The sequence below is a fragment of the Callospermophilus lateralis genome, unplaced genomic scaffold (genome assembly GCF_048772815.1).
Source record: "Callospermophilus lateralis isolate mCalLat2 unplaced genomic scaffold, mCalLat2.hap1 Scaffold_79, whole genome shotgun sequence".
Lineage (NCBI taxonomy): Eukaryota > Metazoa > Chordata > Mammalia > Rodentia > Sciuridae > Callospermophilus > Callospermophilus lateralis.
In genome coordinates, this window is record NW_027515935.1 from 7,645,842 (window position 1) to 7,663,887 (window position 18,046).

Sequence of the window (18,046 nt, forward strand, 5' to 3'; positions counted from 1 at the left end):
GGGCCCCTCCTGCCACTCCTCCTTGGCTAGATGACAGGCAGCAAGTCCATATTAATCCTCAAGTGTTCCCAAGCACACTAAACCTTTTAAAGGGCAATTAGTAGCTTTATACAACTCGTTATTTATTTACTCAAAAGACTGTAACTTCTTCTGGTCTGCCCTCTTCTATTGTGTAAAGCACATGTTTGGGACCTTTTAAAATGGGTATTATTTACCTGATAGGACTCAATAGCTTCTCTGGAACCATTCTGTTTTATTGTGGAAATTAGTACTATAGCGGCTCTTTAAAAGCTGGGTTTTAGACCTGACAGCCTGGTTTGTTCTCCTTGTTAATGTCCTATTAATGCAACCTCCAGAGCTAACAGTCACTAAAGGGCTGTGAGGGACACTTATGTGACTTCCCTGTAGGAGCAGTGAGGCTGAGGGTCTCTATTTCTGGGAATGCAGATGGATGCCACAGCATCCTGTTAGAGAGGGGAGCCCTGCGGAGCGGCTCAGCCAGCACTGGGTGAGCTCTATGCCCCCCAGACAATGCTGCACCCACATTTTCCTTGCTATCTGTAGACTACTCTATGCTTTTTTGGGGGGTTGGGTACTGGAGATTGAATTCAGGGGCACTTGACCACTGAGTCACATCCCCAGCCCTATTTTGTATTTTATTTAGTGAGAGGGTCTCACTGAGTTGTTTAGCACCTTGCTTTTGCTGAGGCTGGCTTTGAACTCGCGATCCTCCTGCCTCAGCCTCCAGAGCTGCTGGGGTTACAGGTGTGCACCACTGCACCTGACATGCTGTTTGCTTTTGAAATAAGTATTATTTGCTTTGAAATAATAAAATGTAACTGATTCGTTGGAGACCAGCTGGAAGAGCGTCAGGAAATGAACCTTCCAGGGTACGGAGTAGAAAGACGGTGTGGCGAGACCGGTGTGGCAAGACGGGTGGTGGCCATGGAGAGGCCACCATGAAGCTCTCTCAGGACCCAGGGCTCAGCTTTCAGGGGAGGAGAAGATAAATTAGAACAGGATACAAAGCAGGGATGGGTGAGAATCAGCAAATGACATTTCTTGGGATCTGTTGACATTTGTTTTCCGAGAATGTCCATATGAAAAGATGCCAAACTCTTATTTACCAGTTGTTTCTTGTATTTTAACATTCTACTATTTTTCGCACTTTTTTTTTTAAGCCTGGAGGACTACGTTAGAGAGCATCTTCAGGTGTGTGGATGAGGGTGTTTCTTAGGTGCAACAGGGTAATTACTAGCATGTGGAAGAGGAATGAAGCACCTTTTCTAGTAGTCACCTCACTTGATGTCCCTACACCTGCAGAAAGGGTATTTATCATCATCCTGTTTATGCCACGAGGAAGTCAAGACTCGGATGTGTAAATACTTTGTGCAAAGTCAGTTCCAGCCACAGGTTCAAGGATCTGAAGTCCCACGCCTGCTCTGCGATGTCTTGGGAAGAAAGGAAAGAGGAGGAACAGAAGGTTGTGGGTTTTTCTTTTTCCTTTTTATCATGAGAGCAGAGTTGAGTGGCATAATTTTCATTCTTGGTCTGTCTTGTTTGAAAGGCATGCAGTAAGGGAGGATTTTGTATAAAGTCCTACCTACTGTTCAGGACAAGGTTCCTGCCTCAGGGATTGCTGGGACATAAATCCACTGAGCCAGCAGAGGACAGAAGCCGCGATTCCATGAGGCGCTGACGGACTAGGAGCCAGTGAGTGGCTAGGTAAGGCGTCCCTGGAAGATGAGGCTTGATCCACTCTTGAAGGATTAGCTTCAGAGCCAAGGAAGTCTCCTGCCCTTCTTCCTGGTGCTGTTTACAGCTCCAGCCACTGTCCCTTCAGGTGCCCACCCCACCACAGAAGCCAGGACTTGCACTCCCTGACCACCCTGCAGCCCAGCCCTGCTCATGTCTGCCACTCCTCCTGAAATCTCTGCCTCTCTCCGTCTCTGGGTCACTGGCACAACCAACTATCACACGCTACTTAAAATGCCCCTTCCCGGTCCCCACCCCCTGCCCTCCGGGAGCACTGCCATACTGTCCCTGCATCTTTAATCCACAGTTATTTCCTCACACTTGACGCGTGCGTGCGTGTGTGTGTGTGCGTGTGTGTGTGTGTGTGTGTGTGACTGAAGCAGCTAGGAGCGCTGACTCCTGCACGCACCTGGAAACTCAGACCCATCTGGCTTTAGGGAAGTGGATTGGGACACGCAGGGATGTGGAATTTCACTGACAACAACCTCTCCTGAAGGCCTTAGTGTTGAATTCCTTCTTGGGTGGTGAGGGGTTTGCTGGGAGGTTCAGTGTACCGCCTGACACGGGACGGTTCTGACAGGACCCAGGACTGTTTATGTACCTGGCAACATCTGAGCATGCACCGTGTTTGATATCTGTGCCTGCGTGTCTCCACCACACTGTACACTGCTTGGGAGTGGAATCATTGGCCATGAATTCTGGTGTCTTCCACAAAGACCCGCGCGATGGCTGACCCATTATATGGGTTCAGGACTCTAAAATATTCATTGAATGAATCAAGGGGAAAAAAAGTGTGACTAATCGGTGGAAATAACACCAATTATTTAAAGTCCTGTCGCTGCAGGAAGCAGAAATTAAGAGGGGACAAGAAGGGGGGCGGGGGCGAGGTCATCTGACCCAACCTCTTCTGGGTACAAAAACCTCTGTGAAGCACCAGTGTAATTATTTTTTTTTTGTCACTGGTTTCTAACTCAAGCCCACTCTAATTTAATTGCACTGGGTCGTTTGGATCTTTTACATGTTCGAGACTTTCCTGCCTGCTCTTGGACTCATTTTTCTAATCGTTCGGCCCCCCCACCCCCACCTCTGTGACAATTGGTAGTGTTTCCCGATTGTAAAACGCTCTAAAACACCTGCCTGCTTGGACCCTTCGTGATAAGTGCTGCCTGTCAGTCTCCCCCTCCCGAGGAAGCCTTGGCAGTGACGCATGGCCAGCTCCACAAAAGTATTTTCTACTTTAAGCCCAAAGGTACCTTCAATTAATCACAAAGCACTGGCTTAGTTCGTTCGTTCATTTGTTCGTTGCTTTCTCTCATTTATCAAAGGACTTATTGCTAGGTACCGTGACAGAGGCTGGGGACAAAAGGACAACCAAGGCAGAAACAATGTGCGGATGCGGAACATGGCCCAGGCCACCTGCCTCCGTCGGTGCCCCACCTGCTGTGTTGCTGCACAAAGGAGAAGGAGTCAGAGGACTTGGGGTCTAGTCACGGCTCCTGCGTGGCCCTGGATGAGCCCCACTATCTGTCTGAAGCTCAATGTTCTTACCTATAAGATGGCTCCTCTGTCTCTCTCAAGGTCGCTGTGCAGATGATAGAATGAAGACAGCTCAGGGGACAGGGCTCTGACACTCTGAAGCTCTTTAAAAACTTGGTATTCACAGGGTGTACTGAGAACAGTTACAAGGACTCCCTTGCTTTGGAGAAACTGGAACACGGGCCTCCGGGGCAGGGTTGATACAGTGCCACCTTAATAATGTTGAGGCTGGGATTTCAAACTTTCTTATTTTGGCCCTTAAATATGAAATCAACTACAGTAGTACCTGGCAGCTCCGACCTCCATCTCTCATTGCCAGGGACTGGTAAAATGGTACCCAGAAGGTACACTTCTAGGCTAGGGCCCCCTCCCCAACACACTCCCTTGGCTCTGCTGAGGGTGGTCCACTCGACTAGGAGGATGAGCTGACTGCAAAGCCCCCACCCTGCCAATCAGGTGCCACCTGCCTTCCCTGTTGGCTGTGGTGCCACTCTGGTCCTGCTCCCAGACACAGACAGTTTCACATTCTTCTACTTATGTGAAGTCCCCTTAATGTTCGGCTATTTCCCATTTACTTAATATTATTCTATTCTCCCTAATGGAAAAAAAGAGATTCCATGCATGAGATTGATTAGAGAAAGGGCAAAATGGAGACGAGCAAATACGTGAGCCTGAAGGAGCCCTTCTCCTTGCCAGGTCAAGGCCCCTCTGGCTGGTAAAGCCATGGGCTCAGGGGCCTCCCAGCCACCACATCCCCAGCTCCAGCACAGCACCCCGCAGAGTATGCCGGATGTGCTCAGCAAATATTTGTGGAATAAATGAATAAATCAATGGCAGTTGTTTGGATTTCAATATAAATGGATCTTGGACCTGAGATATTGCCAGATGGGCAGACAGGTTACAGTCTGGCGATGCATCTCCAAGGCTATAAAAACACAGCCATTGCCCGAGTTGCAGACTGACATTTCAGAAGATGATTATATGCACAATTTAACTACGCGGCCATTTGTGTCCTCCAAGAGTGCCATCGCTTCAACAACTATGTTCATGTTGGCTTTCCTGCCCATCCCTTCCCCCTTTTTTTATACCAAGCGCAATTTTTTCCAGCCTCTCATATTTCTAGCTGAATGTGATTTATTCATACAAAATTATGCTCCATTTTTATAAAACCCAAGTTACTGCCAATGATGCTTGAGGTTTTGCAGAAAATATTAATTCCTGATCTGCTGCTATAAAGCATGCCTACTCTCCGTGCAGCAGCCCTGTCGCCCTGAGACAGATGGAAGCGGTCCCAGGCTATGATTAACTTCTTAGGCCTGGCAATTTTCTCGTGCTCCTCTGGCCCTAGATTTCAAGATTGACCTCCAGCTTCTCTGCAAATGCAGTCGCTCAGCTTGATAAATCACACGAATCCCTTTTCTGATCGGAGTTATCTACTATTTACTACGTGGGAAGGGAAGTTAATCGTATTCAAGGCACTTCATATGCCGCACACACACCCTTCCTTCTTCCTAACAGCAGTTTGCATATTTTCCACGTTACTGGTGATGCGGCAGCTTGTGGGGTGCAGCGCCCATGCCAAAGACACACCTTTATAAATGAACCTCACACCATTCATCTCTCTTTCCCTGCCTCTCCCTCCCAGCATCAAATACCACCAGCCATAAGAAGGAAACGCTTTAGAGGTTATACGGGGTGAATGGGCAAGAGGGAGAGTGTCCCTTAGCAAACTGAGACGCTCTTGTAATTGGCTTGTGCATTACATCATAAATTTGGTCACCTTGCCCTGCCCAGGACATCTGCTGTGGTCATTATGTGGGGGCATTGGTGGGTCTCTGGTAGGCCAGTTGACTCTCAAAGATATAAAACAGATGAAAAAACAATAGTCAGGAGTAGAAAAGAACAAAACCCCTCTGGTCGCACCCTCACATAACTGATTCTGTGACTGCAGGGTGGGCGCCCAGGCCAGCTGGGCTGAAGCCCATACTTGGCTTTGCTGTTGAGATCCAGCTTCAACCTGCAATGTACTTTGGCTATTTTGACTGATCATCAATTAATCCCACTCCTCAGGCAAAAACCAAATAAGGCAAAAAGGATTTTTTGGGGGGGGGCGCGTTAAACATAGATGGCTTTAAATTTTAGATAACAGAAATATCACAGTTTAAATTTTTTGAGAGTATATATTGATTATTGATTATAAGGCTTTCTGAACTTTAATCCATACAGTCTATTATTGATCAAGGGGGTATAAAGAAAAAGAACTGCATAGAAGGGTGACCTCAGAAACAATAATGTACTGCAGACTTCAAAAAACGTGGAAGGATCTTGAATGTTTTCAACATAAATAAATGACAAATGTTTGAGGAGATATATATGCTTAGCTTGATTTAAACATCACAACGTATGTGCGTATTCACATATCACAAAGCACTCCATATATACCTAGCATTTTCATGCTTTTATCTATCAGTTAAAAAAATAAATATAATTTAAGAAAGTACACAGTCTGAACTACCAGATATTGGACGTGTGCTAGAATGTCTTTTTACAAAATCAACCGAGAATCTTTGGAGGAATGAAAAGATAGACATTATCAGCTTTCAGAGGACATCTGCACATTCTCTAACCCCAGAGGGATGACAGTCTCATCAGCTCTGAGAGAAGGAATGGGAAATGCAACTCTTTCCCTTCCCTGCAGCTATGGTGGGCCAGGTCCCCTGGTGGGAAGGCTACAGCTGCCAGGTCCCCTGGTGGGAAGGCCAGCTCCCAGCCTCCGTCAACCCAGTTGACCAAATCCTAGTTCATTCATTCCCAAGATGCACATCTTGTAACACCTTGTGTAAACATCCCTGTGTTCACGGGGAGTCAAGGTTGAGGGTGAATGGAGCAGATGTGCAGGACCCTGAGGCTCTGGGGTGGACGAGGAACCCTTGGTGGCCTGGCAAGAGCCAATCATGGGCTTTCCTGCCTGATCCTAGAATCACAGGACTCACAAAACACAGTTTGAGGTCTGAAAAGTGCTTTCTTTTTCTAGGATAAATATAAAAGTACTGCCAAATCTTTACGGAATTTTAAGAGGTGATAATAGGCTGAAAACAACAATATTTAAGGAAACCAGAAGAGCTTATGTAAATGAACATACAATAGGTGAATACCAGCTCTAAGCAGAGACATGAGGGCCCCGGAATCCCGGGCTTGGGGGGCCTTGACTCAGTTCCGCTCCTTCAATGGGGTTCCTCTGGCAGGCAGAATGTGGGGCAAGTCACACAGGGGCCTGACCCGGGTCACAATGATCAGCTTTCCAGAAAATACTGGTTTATTTGAAAGAGTAAGTAACATGGCAGAAAATGACATCTGTTACTTGTTAAATTAATGTTCTTTATTTAAAAAACTAGAAAATATGAATCCAATTAATTCAATAGGTGTTTCTGAGTTATTATTTTGAGAAAGAGTTTGAATTGTTTCTTCAAATGACTACAAATGCTCTCTGCTATGGAAGTTACTTCCACAGTCCCCGGATTAGCAGAAAACACAGAATAAACACAGAGAAGACAGCCTCACCCAGCTGCAGAATTAGAAGAGCAGGCAAAGCCAATTCACCTGAAATGAGCCACGCTCCCCAATTCTGAACAGCAGTGAAAATACACCTTATTATATGTGAAGGTAGAGAAATTGAGAAGAGTAGCGACCGTGGAGCCTCTGCTTCTGTGCAGTAACGGGCTTGGCAAGAGGTTCAAGTGAGAATATCAGAAAAACTCAAAGGGAATACATTGCTCATCATTAAAACACACGCACATTTCCTACCCACCATGAAGTCATGTATTTTGAATGTATCAGTCAGTCCTAGCTTCTGAGAAACCGTCTTTATATTTGCAACCATGTCTTTATTTTCATAAAATAATTTTTGGTTCCTTCTACCAAAGTTCATAATGGCATTGTTTTTTTTTTTTTTTTGTACCAGGGATAGAACCCGGGGGTGCTTAACCCTGAGCCACAACCCCAGCTCCTTTTTTTTTTTTCCTTTTGAGATAAAATCTTGCTAAGTTGCTCAGGCCTTGCTAAGTTGCTGAGGCTGGCTTTGAACTTGCGATCCTCCTGCCTCAGCCTCTGGAGCCATTGGGATTACAGGTGTGAGCCTGACTATTGACCCTAGAGCCCTGTTCATAATGGCATTTTGAGTATAAATTTCACTTATCTAGAGGGTGAAATTAAATTTTTTTAGTATATTAATGGGGTTGTGAAAAATCTAGTCTTTTAACATTTTTTATTGACCCCCCCCCAAAGAAACCTCATGCTTGTTAGCAATGATACCACATCATAAACAGGGGGCTTTGCCTTGCTTCCCAGTGAATTTCGTTGAAGGAATTGCTGACTTACAAAGAGAGGTCAAAAGGAAACAAGACATGTGTCTAGGAAAAGAATTCTTGTGTCATTCCCTAAATGAGTTTTGATCCAGTGTCTCTCTTCCTCCCTACCCACAGACTCCAAGGCTCCGTTATCAGCTTTTGTGAAAAATCCCCAAAGCAATTCCAGAAGACCACGTGCCTGTCACTCTTGTAACAGGCGGGCTTGTGTGGTTGTCATGGGGAAGGCTTTTCACCCGAAATAAACACGCTCAGGTTCAGCCTGCCACCCGGGAGGAAAGAAAAGCTCTCACCCTTGTGCACCAGGTGGTTCTTCTAAGTGACAGGTTTTACCGTGAAGAGGCACTGAACTGACCCGACTCCCACAGTCAATGATTGCTCCTTCCACATAAAAGGAGCTCCCAAGGAAAGGAGGGAGGGGTAAAGGCTCTCTGGACAATGCTGAGGTGCTTGCCAGCTGGGGAGGGGGAGGGGGAAAGAGGACATCTCCTTCCACTGTGTCTAGCACTGCATGTACTTCCCTTGTGGAGACACAGTGGGCCTGATCTTCAACACCCGCCGCCCACACCCACACACCCCTTAGGAATGGAAACAACAAAACCAAAACCAAACTCCCAAAGAGGCTGGTCTTAATCTAGAAGGCAATTTACATATTCCTGTTTGACCACCTCTTTGCAGCCTGTTAGGCAAACCAGGATGTCAACCGCAGTTTGGGCCTTTTGATGAGATTTATATGCATCCCATTCAATAACACAGGTCGGGAGAAACAAGAGGCAGCAGGGAGAGAGAAGTCTGGTGTGCAGGACCATGAGCGGTGCACAAAGTCCTCTAAGAAAGACTCATCCAGAGACAGATCCCTCCCCGTGAGATGATATGGAAAGAGTGAAGAAAACATGTCCTGATAGATGAAGTACTTATTGCTGAAAAATGAGCTCGGATCCCAACCAATTCCAAAGTTGAGGATTTACAGCGCCATTCAGGTCTTCCCCCCTAAGTTTTCTTCTCTCTTGTTTCACTGCACAACGAGGGATTCTTCATACTTTATGTGAAATACAACAAGGCGATTTTTGCAGTAATAAACTCCACACATGCATGACAGATCGAGGCATGCAAAATGTTTAACATCCCAGTTCACAGATACTTTAGGGACAAAATCCGATTATGAATTATATGCCACAATAAATAGGGCTCGATGTTTCATAAAGCAATTTATAGTTCATAAAAATGACAAAATGTACCTGTCAGGCAGAGCGTGGAGAGCTGTTCTCTGGGTTGCCTGCTGGAAGAAAGGGCAGAGATGTTTATTTAATATTCTGACTTTTAAATTATGTGCTTGATCAACACTTAAAAAAACCTCTGTTACACACATTTTTGTCATGTGGCCAAATTTTAAACTACTTAGAAAGCTCTGTCCTATTATGAAAGGAACATTCCTGAAGCGTTAACGGAGGCCTTGGCAATGCGCACCTGCCACCAGGGGGCGAGCTTGGGGAGGCGCCAGACACCTGACCTGGCAAAGAGCAGAACTATTTTGTTCTTACTCCCTGAAGCCATTTTCCCATTGCTTTATTCCCCTTCCCTGTAAGAAAAAAAGCTCTGTTTGATCCGTAGCATTTTTCCCAAAGAAGATGTAATTTTTGACTCATTTTTCAGATCTATTGAAAACATCTCTCCAGTTGTAAAAATGGAAGGCTGGCGGGAAATCTAAAAAAATTACTGATTTTTTGGGGGCTGGGGATGTGGCTCAAGCGGCATGCGTGCGGCCCGGGTTCGATCCTCAGCACCACATACAAAACAAAGATGTTGTGTCCTCCGATAACTAAAAAATAAATATTAAAATCCTAAAAAAAAAAATTACTATTTTTTTCAGATATGGTAATGATACTGTGACAAATTTTGAAAGATTTTTTTTTTTTTTTAGATATTTACACTTAAGTACTTATCAATAATAGGATATGATTTTGGGATCTGCTATAAAACAATATAGTGGGAGGAGGGGAAATTGGTGGCATCTTCATGAAGCAAGATGGCCCCAGGTAGATAGCTATTGGACTCAGGTGATGAGCCCACTGTGGAGTCTGTATGTTATTCTGACTACCTTTTAAATCTCCTTTTTTTTTCAGTTTCTTTAAAAAAAAATCTTTTTAGATGTACAGGACAGTAGAGTATATTTTGACATGTTAAACATACATGGAGTATAACTTCCCATTTTTGTGGTTGCACATGATGTGGAGTTAACACTGGTTGTGTATTCATATATGAACTAGGAAAGCTCTGATCCATTCTATTGTCTTTCCTATTCCCAGCCAGTAATCCAGTAAACTTCTATTCCCACCCCTCCTTATTGTGAGTCAGCATCCCCATATCAGGGAGAACATTCATTCATTCTTTGGTTTTTTGGGAATGGCTTATTTCACTTAGCATGACAGTTTCCTGGCTATTTTTTTTTATGTGAAAGAAATACAATTTCCATTTTGTACAGAAAATGTATTATTTTTTATTTTTCATTTATTAAAGTGATAGGATGTATGTGTGTGTGTGTGTTGAAATTTTCCATAGTAAACAAATAAAATAATAAAAAAAGACTCCCATTTCTCTATCGAGACACTCCCAGTTGTGTGTGCACTTTCTTTTTCTTCTTGCCGACTCTAGTTCTCATTCATTCGTCTTCCACCTCAGGGCACTACCAGGGCAAGGAAAGAAGTGGGTCAAAAACCCCACAATTAGGAGGCCATGTAAGCAATGGCCCAAAGGCTGAGACCTCCTCGGGCTGCACAGGTGGTCAGGAGCGAGCACACAGGTCATTCCACCTTGCCTGGCACACATGTCCAGGTCACTGGTTACCAGGGACACCCGATACAGCCCATGCTGCTCCCCCATCACAGTCAGAGAGCAGACAAGACAGACAGACTCTTCAGATTAGAAGAATGATGTGGCAGAATCCTTCTTCCTGTGGCACAAACAAGCATATCCTGGGTGGTGCTTGGATTAGTCCACTAGTGGAGCATTTGCTGCATTCCTATGTGGAGATGACCATACTGAACTCCAGGAGGGATACAAACAAAAACAGAAAGGGCCATTTTCTTGGAGAAGCTCACTCCTTGGGCAGGACATCAGGGTAAAGGCGCAGCTCCTCAAACAGTGCCTGGAACAGTTAGCAGGTCCTCAGAGGGGCACTCATTAGATACCCGAATCCACCAGGGAATCAGTCCCACAGAGACCTGAGCAGACTTTTAGACGTGGGAGAAGAGAGGCGGATAGCACGGGGCTAGATGGGAGAGGAAGGGGCTGCCCAGCCTCCACCGTTGGGTCTCCGCTGGGACACCCCTTACTCAACCCTGGGGTATCCAGAACTGAGAGTGCTCCTTTCAAGAGGGGGGTCACTAGTAGCACCTAGTGTCTGGGGCCAGGGATGCCACAGGCCTATGAAGATCAGGAAGGTGCCTTCTACACTGAGGAACTGTCCCCTTAAAAATGACAAAGGGGTTTGCAATCCGGTCAACTTGGGAGGCTGAGGTAGGAGGATTGCAAATGCCAGGCCAGCCTTAGTAACTTAGAGAGAAACTGCCTAAAAATCAAACAAACAAAAAGAGCTGGGTTTTGTAGCTCCATGGTAAAGCGCCCCTGGGCTCAATCCCTTCCCTAGTACAAAAAAAAAAAGACAAAAAAAAAAAGACAAAGGGGTCTACAGCAAAGAGGGAACCCAAGAAAGATCTGAAAGGAAGGCATAGGACGCGTGAGCTTTGTGGACTGTCCAAAGGAAATGAGAAGAAATTAAGAGGAACAGCAGACTGGGGGTTGAGTCTTAAATTCCAGGACAGGTCTCACCACTCATTTATTATGGGTCTTGAGTGTGGCCTCACAACCAGTGACACAGCCCACCTGTGACTGCAGTCTGCCTTTGCCTTCTCCGGGGGGATGCGGGATCCCGCCATGTGATATCCAGTCTACTCTGGACAATGGAAGGATCAGTGGGTTCCCTTGATCCCAATCAACTAAGGCCCCAGTGTCCTGGCATGCCAGGGTCACAGCATGACTTTGAAGTAATGGAGTCATGCCCAGATCTTGATGAGGACACCTGAGGCAAGGGGGAGAGAGAGAAAGGAGAAGCCAAGGAGCTGGGTACACGATCTCAGAGGACCCTATTCCTGCCTCGCTCCAACTCCTGGCCTGAGCTCCCCAAGGCCAGGACAGCAGCTCGCGCCCCAAAAGCACCCAGCAGATGACAGGCGGTCATCACTGTTTGCAGGGTCATCTGCTAAAGGGCTCTCTACTTCTTCTTTTTTTTTTTAATATTTATTTTTTTTAGGTGTAGATGGACACAACACAATGCCTTTATTTTTATGTGGTGCTGAGGATCAAACCCGGGTTCCTCCTGTGCCAGGCGAGTGCTCTACCGCTGAGCCACAATCCCAGCCCCTAAAGGGCTCTCTTCTTGCTCAGCAAGACAGCTTTCACTTTTGGCTGGGATGCTTGGGAAAAAACAAACAAACAAACAACAACAACAACAACAACAAAAACTTAACTCTCTACTTCTGACTGCTGGGCTGAATATGCAAGAAGTATTCCAACTCCCCCAAAGAAAGGTGGAATGTATTATTAGTAGGATCTCTTAACATTATCTCCACTGGAGGCACAGGAGGTGGGTTCTTCTTGGAAGAAGAGAAATCTTAAGAGATGTGACTACAACTTCAGTAGAAGCCTCCAGCAAGGCCCCTGAATGTTCCCCTAGCCATGGAAATAGACCAGGGCTGGCAAGTTTTGGACCATCTGCTCCTCCTCCTCAAACTCTCCCCACTGACTTTTAGGTTAGGGAAGTACCACATGTTGACGTGTACCTGTTAGAAAGTCACTGAAAAAGCAAAAGCAAACCAAACAAAAAGTAAGAAACTCTGCACTCCACCACCTCTGGAGGGGCCTATGAATCAATGCACCACCTGGGGGCGGTGCTAACAGCTGGGAACAACTCCGCAGGACCCATGTTGGCCACTGTGGGACACAAGCTGGTCAGGAAGCCTGCAGCAAGGGCTGCTTTCCTTTAGCAGACTTGCATGATGCCTGATGGGACCAGCAGGTCCTTCTGGGCGCAGAGACCTGGCCTCCCACCAGTCACTGAGCACTGACGTCTGGGAGTTTCTCCGCTCTCATCTGTCTCACCACGGTGGTACTTAGCGCCATCGATTGCCAGCATTGCTATTTTTAATGCCCTATTTTGAGTGTGCTACTTAATTGCCAGTTATTCTACATCATTAAAAACTTTACTGAGGACAGCTCATCACCCCTTAAGAAAGGAGATGAGCATACGTAAAATGTTTTAAACCATTCCTTGAGAGGAAAAAACAAAGCTGCTAACATTAGATTAAAACCAAAGCCAAGATCTTTTTTTCCCAGCTCCTTCTCGTTAAAAAAGAACCTCAGCTTTTGCCCTCAGTTTTTATTTACTGTTGGAAAATAATATAAGAAGTAAACATTGAAATTAAAAAGCCAAGAAGAAAATTACTTAGGTGACTCCGGATTATAGCCAGAAAAACTACTGATTGTAAACTAGATGAATTGCCCAATTTCATTCCTTCAAGAGTTGTATGTTACAGCAACCGTATTTTTTTCTTTTGAGATCTTTCATCATCTCTTCTGGTAACTTTCTTTTTATTCAGTCCTCAGCAAATCTGGTTGAGAGGGTTAAGAGAATATTTCACGATCTACCCCGAGTTCATCACTCATTCATGAATGACTGTGAAGATCAAGTCTACGAGACAAAACAAGTTTTCCACCAAAAACAGTCATTTTCTAGGCTCTCCTCAACAGATGACATCTTTTCTCTGTCCTTATTACCATGAGTTTGGTGCTCTGAGGACGTAATCAGTAGATATTCAGGATTCCATGTGTGCTCAATGAATTACAAGTCACAATCTGTTACGGAAGGCAAATCAAAGAGGAAATTAAATGGCCTTGTTGTAACTGGGTTGAGCACAGAACAAGTTCATGGATATTGGAGTGGGGAGGAAAACAAAGAAAGAGGGTGAAATTCAGAGACTTTCCAAAGTGAGCTGACTTCTTTCTTTCTTTTTAGTACGGGGGATTGAACCTAGAGGCACTTGAACACTGAGCCGCTTCCACAACCCTTTTTTGTATTTTTTATTTAGAGACAGGATCTGGCTGAGTTGCTTAAGGCCTTGCTAAATTGCTGAGGCTGGCTTTGAACTCGTGATCCTCTTGCCTCAGCCTCCCCAGCTGCTGGGATTACAGAAGTGTGCCACTGCGCCTGGCCTGACTTCTTTCCTGATGGAAATAGAACTAACGCCTGGAGAGCTATAAAATTCAGTTGGAACTACCTACTATGTGCAGGCAGTGGGCTTGGTGGTGACAGCCTAAACAGACAAAGTTTTGGTCATACTGCACATAAAGTCTAGAGGTGACACAAATGTGAAAAGTTGGGAGCTGGGCGGGTCAGACACAAACAGTATAGACTACAAAGGCTCTGGCAGAAAGAGTCCAGGATGCTAAGATCCTGAATTCTGGAGGAATCAATGGTTGAGGAAGGCCCACTATGGGAGGAATAGCAAGGCCGAGATCTGGAAGCTAAAAAGGGTTCCTGGGACTAGAGAATTGGAGGTGGGTGGAAAAGGAAGGGTTCTGGTTAGCAGAAGCTGGAAGCAGTATTAGGAGACCTGGCTCAGGTGCAGAATTGTGAGAGGTCACGGTGGTGCCGCTCAGCAAGCTGTGGGGACAGTTTTAAGGACTTTTGGAGGCCAAATGCAGGATAGTGGATACTATCAACAGGACAATAGGAGTCATGAAAAGGTTTAGGATAGGGGGAGCTGGGTAAAGCATGCTTGTATATCCTATGCAACTTCCTATGACTCTATCATTAAAAAATGTAGGGAGTGAGATGAAATGGCTTACATTTTTCAAATACCACCCTGGCTTCTTTGTGGTGAATGGCCAAGTCTGAGGTTATGGCAGTGATCTGGGCAAGAGATCTACATGATAGCTTTGTAGATGGAGAGAGCTCGAGTCACCCTATGCAGGTTTAGTGGAGGGAACTGGTCACTGATTGGACGTGGCAGGCTTGGGGAGGCATCAGGAATGAGCCCCATCTTTCTGGCTGGAGCTCCTGGTACAGATGGAGAATGCTAATGGAGCTGGGTGGGGCTAGTAGAACTGGAGCAGGGGGCAATGGTGGAGTTACTTTTGAATGGTGAAGCTCAAACTGCCTATGGGATGGATGTTCAGTGCAGAGGGTGAGGAGGTAGCTGGAAACATGAGATTAAAGCTATTAAATACCAACTAAGTAAAAAAAAACACATAAAAATGATAAAATGGCTTGAAATTTCTGGAGCTACGTTTCGTGACTGCTCTAAAAGAAGAGCTAGGATTCAACTGGTTGGAATGTGTCTTTTTACCAATGGCAGATGGGGGAAACTTCCACTCTTACTCTCGACAGTACCAGGTCCACTCTTGACAAGGAAGGATTGTCAAGAGAACCTCTGCAGTGGTGATCTGAATCCTGGCTCACCTGTGATGGGATGGTGTCTCCGGGCCCCATTCAACTTCCAGATGTTCCTCAACTGACCTTGGGGTTATGTCTGAAGTTGAAAATATCCTAAGTCAAAAGTGCCTTTCGGCTGGGCACAGTGGCACATGCCCGTCATCCCAGGGACTTGGGAGGCTGAGGCAGGAGGATCGCAAGTTCAAAGTCAGCGAGGTGCTAAGCAACTCAGGGAGACTCTCTCTCTAAATACAAATCAAATAGGGCCAGGGATGTGGCTCAGTGGTCACGTGCCCCTGAGCTCAATCCCCAGTACCACCACCCTCAAAATCATGCATTTCATATACCTGACCTAAGGACCATGGTTGCTTACTGGTACAGGGTACTGAAGAGTCCTAGAGTCCTGGATGTGTCCCCTAGTGACGGCATAGGAGCCGTGACTCATGGCAATGTGCTGTCCAGCATCCTGAGAGAGGATGAAACCACAGAGAATTAGTCTGGGAAAAGATTAACATTCAAAATCTGAAGTCCAGTTTCTCCTCTGTGCACAGAGCTTTCATACTGTCTTAAGTCAAAACGTTGCCAGTCAAACCTTCATAGACTGTGGGCCACCTGGGATGGCCCCCTTATTGATTCCCAAGCTCGAGGAGTCCTGTTGAGGAAACCGTTGCCTGGGCCTATATGTTGGAGTGCTTCCCTCATGTTTTCTTCTAACAGTTGCAAAGTTCCTGGTCTTATGCCTAGATCTCTGATCCATCTTGAGTTGACTTCTGTGTGGGGAGACAGAGGATCTAGTTTCATTCTTCTACACACGGAAATCCAGTATTCCCAGCACCGTTTGTTAAAGAGACTGTCTTTTCTCCAATGTATGTTTTTTTGTTTTTATTTTTTGCTTAGAGCTTTTGTGTTTTTGTACCAGGGATTGAACCCAGGGGCACTTAAGCACTGAATCACATCCCCAGCCCTTTTTATTTTTTTTTTATTTTGAGGTAGGGTCTTGCTAAGTTGCTGAGGCTGGCTTCGAACTTCCAATCCTCCTGCCTCGGCCTCCTGACCTGCTGGGATTACAGGCTTGCACCACCAGGCCCAACTCCAGCGTGTGTGTTTTGGCACCTTTTCAATATCCAGGTGCTAGGACAGTTGCATTTCTTTTGGGAGAAGTTCCTTCTGTCAGATAAGAGAACTTCAAAGACAGCTGCTCCCTGCACTTGGGGAGGAACCCAGGGAAGGTCACGGAGCCCCGGATTCTCAGGTTTCTGGGCCTCTCCTTTCCTTTTATTCGAGGAGCTCAGCGTGTCAGAGCGTCACACCCGGGGACATTGTTTTCTGGGTCCTCAATGCCTTACATCTCCCAGGCCCTTATGGAGCCCCGACTGCTGAAAGGAGTCTGATGTGAGTCATGGTGGGCCGGGGACAGCCCCTGGGTCACCTGTTCAAATTGTCCCTACACTCTCCCTTTCTCCTGACTGTAAGGGAAATCGCCTCCAAGGCCTAGCAGAGGCACAGGCGTTGGGACAGAGGATGGAAAAGTGATGTCACAGGTAGTATCCCCAGTGAGGGAGCATGTCCTGGCGATGCTCAACAAAAGCTAGGATGCCTCTGTCGACCCCTCTCAGATCAGACATGTTAACATCTTCACTGACAAGCTGACCCCAGATAAGGTGACCACATGAGTTGGTGACAGGAGCCAACTTATGAGATAATGCTCCCTAGGCAACTCCAAGCCCTAAGCAGTCTTCCCCAGAGGGCATAATTAGTGCTCAATAAACTCTCAGATTCCTAGTAACCATCAACAGATTTAAACAACGCGGGGAGCTGGTCAAGCTTTCTTCAGAGGTGAGTTTTTAATGAAGGTAAAACAGAGAAAGAATATACAGTTATGAAAAAACTATATTCCAACCAATCAACCTATAGGTGGGAGATAGTGGCAAATAATAGTCTTTGTTATCCCTGTCCTGCCGTGTCAACAGTGGGGAAGAAGTTCTCTCTGGTGGAGGAAGCATGAACTCGGATCTCTCCCTTCAGTGATCTTATTAGGAACTTGGGCCCCAAACAAAAATCTTTCCAAAGCAGATGACAGGTCCCCCCCCCACCCCCAGGACCAGTGCTAACACACATCGCAGACTCAATTCACAGGAAGAAGAGCAGAGAATGCTGAGTGTTCAAGGAATGCTTAATAAAAGGGTGGACTGGAACTCACAGTATTGGCTGGATGTAAATAGAGGGAGGAGCAATTGGAAAGAGCCAGAAAATTGTGCAAGTGTTGGCTTGACTTATCAAGTCACCAAGAACCTAAGTGAGCTGGCCCCTGCTGACCCCATTCAGCTGGTTTCTTTCTTTATCGACAAGGTCTTCAGCGCCTGAAATTCTGCCTTCTCATTGTGTTCTTACTCAATATGGTTTGTATAAACAGCTACTAATGTTTGCAGAAAGCAGTCTTTATGAGAGCAACTATATAGCCCACCCAGGGCGCCCCAAAAAGCCAGATTTCCCCCGCCTGTTTCTGACTCTTAACTGTTTTTTATCCCCCTTCACCCTCAAAAATGTTCTTATTTTAGGGTGCAGTGGTGCACATCTGTAATCCCAGAGGCTTGGGAGGCTGAGGCAGGAGAAGTGCGAGTTCAAAGCCAGCCTCATCAACTTAGCAAGACCCTGTCTCAAGATAAAAAGGAGTGGGGATGTGGCTCAGTGTTTAAGTGCTCCTGGGTTCTATCTTCAGTACCAAAAAAAAAAAAAAAAGTTGTTATTCAGATGATAAATGATATTGTCAACCCTGACTGCCTGGCCCCTGTAGAGAACAGGATGAGGTCAAAGACTATTGAACAAAATGCTTCCTAGATAGCATTTCTAGGTATCTGAAGATGCAAAATACCTATAATTACTGAGGGGGGGAAAAAAGCAA

At 45.8% G+C, this 18,046-nt stretch overlaps 1 protein-coding gene across 1 annotated transcript in view; it reads right to left on the reverse strand.

The window, feature by feature from the left end:
• The window catches only part of LOC143640948 (AF4/FMR2 family member 3-like), a 180,764-nt gene that overhangs the window by 80,123 nt on the left and 82,595 nt on the right, over positions 1-18,046 (reverse strand). The window contains 1 exon segment of the mRNA XM_077108451.1: positions 8,894-8,934. Coding sequence (XP_076964566.1) covers positions 8,894-8,934 — 41 coding nt within the window.